This window comes from Nematocida major, assembly GCF_021653875.1.
Source record: "Nematocida major strain JUm2507 chromosome Unknown 2429, whole genome shotgun sequence".
Taxonomy (NCBI): domain Eukaryota; kingdom Fungi; phylum Microsporidia; genus Nematocida; species Nematocida major.
The window spans coordinates 3,754-5,636 of NW_025952899.1; the positions used below are offsets into that span (position 1 = coordinate 3,754).

General features: G+C 52.7%; 1 protein-coding gene across 1 annotated transcript; it reads right to left on the reverse strand.

Moving 5' to 3' along the window:
• Positions 1-563: 563 nt before the first annotated feature.
• On the reverse strand, positions 564-1,883 carry NEMAJ01_2346 (uncharacterized protein; the record flags this gene model as incomplete). The annotated part of the gene is made up of 1 exon (XM_047916184.1): positions 564-1,883. A coding segment is annotated over one exon (1,320 nt), but the record flags the coding sequence as incomplete, so codon positions are not given.

Sequence of the window (1,883 nt, forward strand, 5' to 3'; positions counted from 1 at the left end):
TTTTTAGTGCATGTATTTATACTTTTGTGCGCCATCAAATTGATGGTTGATGCGATCCGCTATGCTCAATTTGATTAAAAAATATAATGCTCAGAGTTGTGGGATACAAGCTACTGGTGTACCACACATCCAATATGAATCTTGTCTAAATCTCTCTGGGTGGTTAAAAGGCCAGAGCTGTAATGCTGGAAGCAGCCATGCAAAATTGTCCTTTATTGTTTCTCAATCCGCTTAAATATACTTTTTTGCTCTGTGTCTTATTGTTTAAGTATGGAGCCCCTTGCTTAGGCCCACCCAAGCAATAGCCAGTTTAGGAGCAGCTGTGCTTTCCTGGCATGTGGCTCTGCACAGCAGGGAGAGGGCCTGGAGCTGGGCCGCTTTGCAGAACATAGGAGTGTAATGTGCTTTGGGAGCGATGACAGCACGAGCAAAGCAGTGGAGGCTATGGAAAGAGCGAAAGCCCTTGCAGCCGCTGTACAGCAAGCTTCCACAGGCTCGGCGAAAGCGGAGGGCCAGCTTTGTGCAGGCCTTTGCTGCTTTCTGTGCGCGCGCATGCGCATCAGCTATTCCTTCTGGAGTATGTCCATGACGCCTCTGAACACCTCCGCTCCGCAGGGCGCCTGCAGCAGGGCGCTTTGGTGCGCCTTCAGAGCCCCCAGCATCGCATAAGCTGCTCTTCTTCCGATATAAAGCATGTGTTTGGCGCCATTGTATGCCTGTATCGACCTTGGCCCAAGCCTTCTCCACAGAGCAATCATCAGATCGGGCGGGGTGTCGTTGTGTTTCAAGCTGACGAGGAACAGGAGGAGGTCGAAGAGCGCCTTGGCGTCCAGTGCCTCCTCCCGATCTTCCTCCTCCACATCCATAATAAGCGCGCCAATTTCGTCTGTGTGGCGCGTTGACTTGTCTGCATGCAAAAGGGGAAGTATTTTAGTGATGGCAATAAAGTTTGCCAAAGCGTAGAACCGGAAAAGAGGCTCGCCTGCTTTATCTTTGTACTCTCTAAAGTACTTCATGATGGCGTTTGCTGCGGGCGTGCAGTTGTCTCCGGCGTAGATCCCTATTTCGATGATAGTGAATGAGTTATTATAGATTACAGCAGTTATTCTCTTTGCCAGGGCGATTCTTGGAAATAGCTCGCACTGCATGCCCAGGCATACTGGGCCCTCCAGCACATCCCCTTGCGTCATGGGGTCGTCCAGCGGAAGGCTGCCGAGCAGGTTTGAGAGGAGGCGCACGCCCGGGTGCTTCTGGGCAAGCTCGATACCGTTTGCTGCTGCATGGAAGATGAAGTCCTTAGTGATTGCGAGTGCCTGGTCCTGCTTTAAAGCCAGCCCCAGCACCAAAAGCTCGTTTAGGTGCTCTGGGGCTGCATCTTCCGCCAGGCGGCCTGTGGCCTCCCGTATGCGTTCGGCAAGCTTGTCTCCTTGCGGGTCCATGCCTCTGGCCATCCACACGCCCACGTACTTGGCAAACAGACACTCGGCAAAGGCCTTGGGCTCTGAACAGCTGTCCACCGCAAAGAAGGCCTCTTTTTTTTCGTCCGTAAGAGAAAGGAAGACCCACGGACACAGGGTGACTGTAAGGTGTCCAGGCTTAAAGGCAAGGCATATGCCCTGCTCGACCACGCTGTCTTTGTCTGTGTACTTCAGGGTGATTTTTCCATAGAGGTCTTTCTGCCCGTCGCTTCGGGCGTCGACCATCAAGTCGGAGAATTCGACTTTTAAGCTCTTATCCACGGAGAGCGACGCGAAAAGCTCTGCCACGTACTCCTGTGTTTTTTCAATCACGTCTCCAGAGGTTCTTCCAGCCTGGCCGTCTAGCATCAGCTCAAGCTCGCGTATTCTCTGCTCCTCCTGCTCTCGTCTGCCCGTCACCTCTGC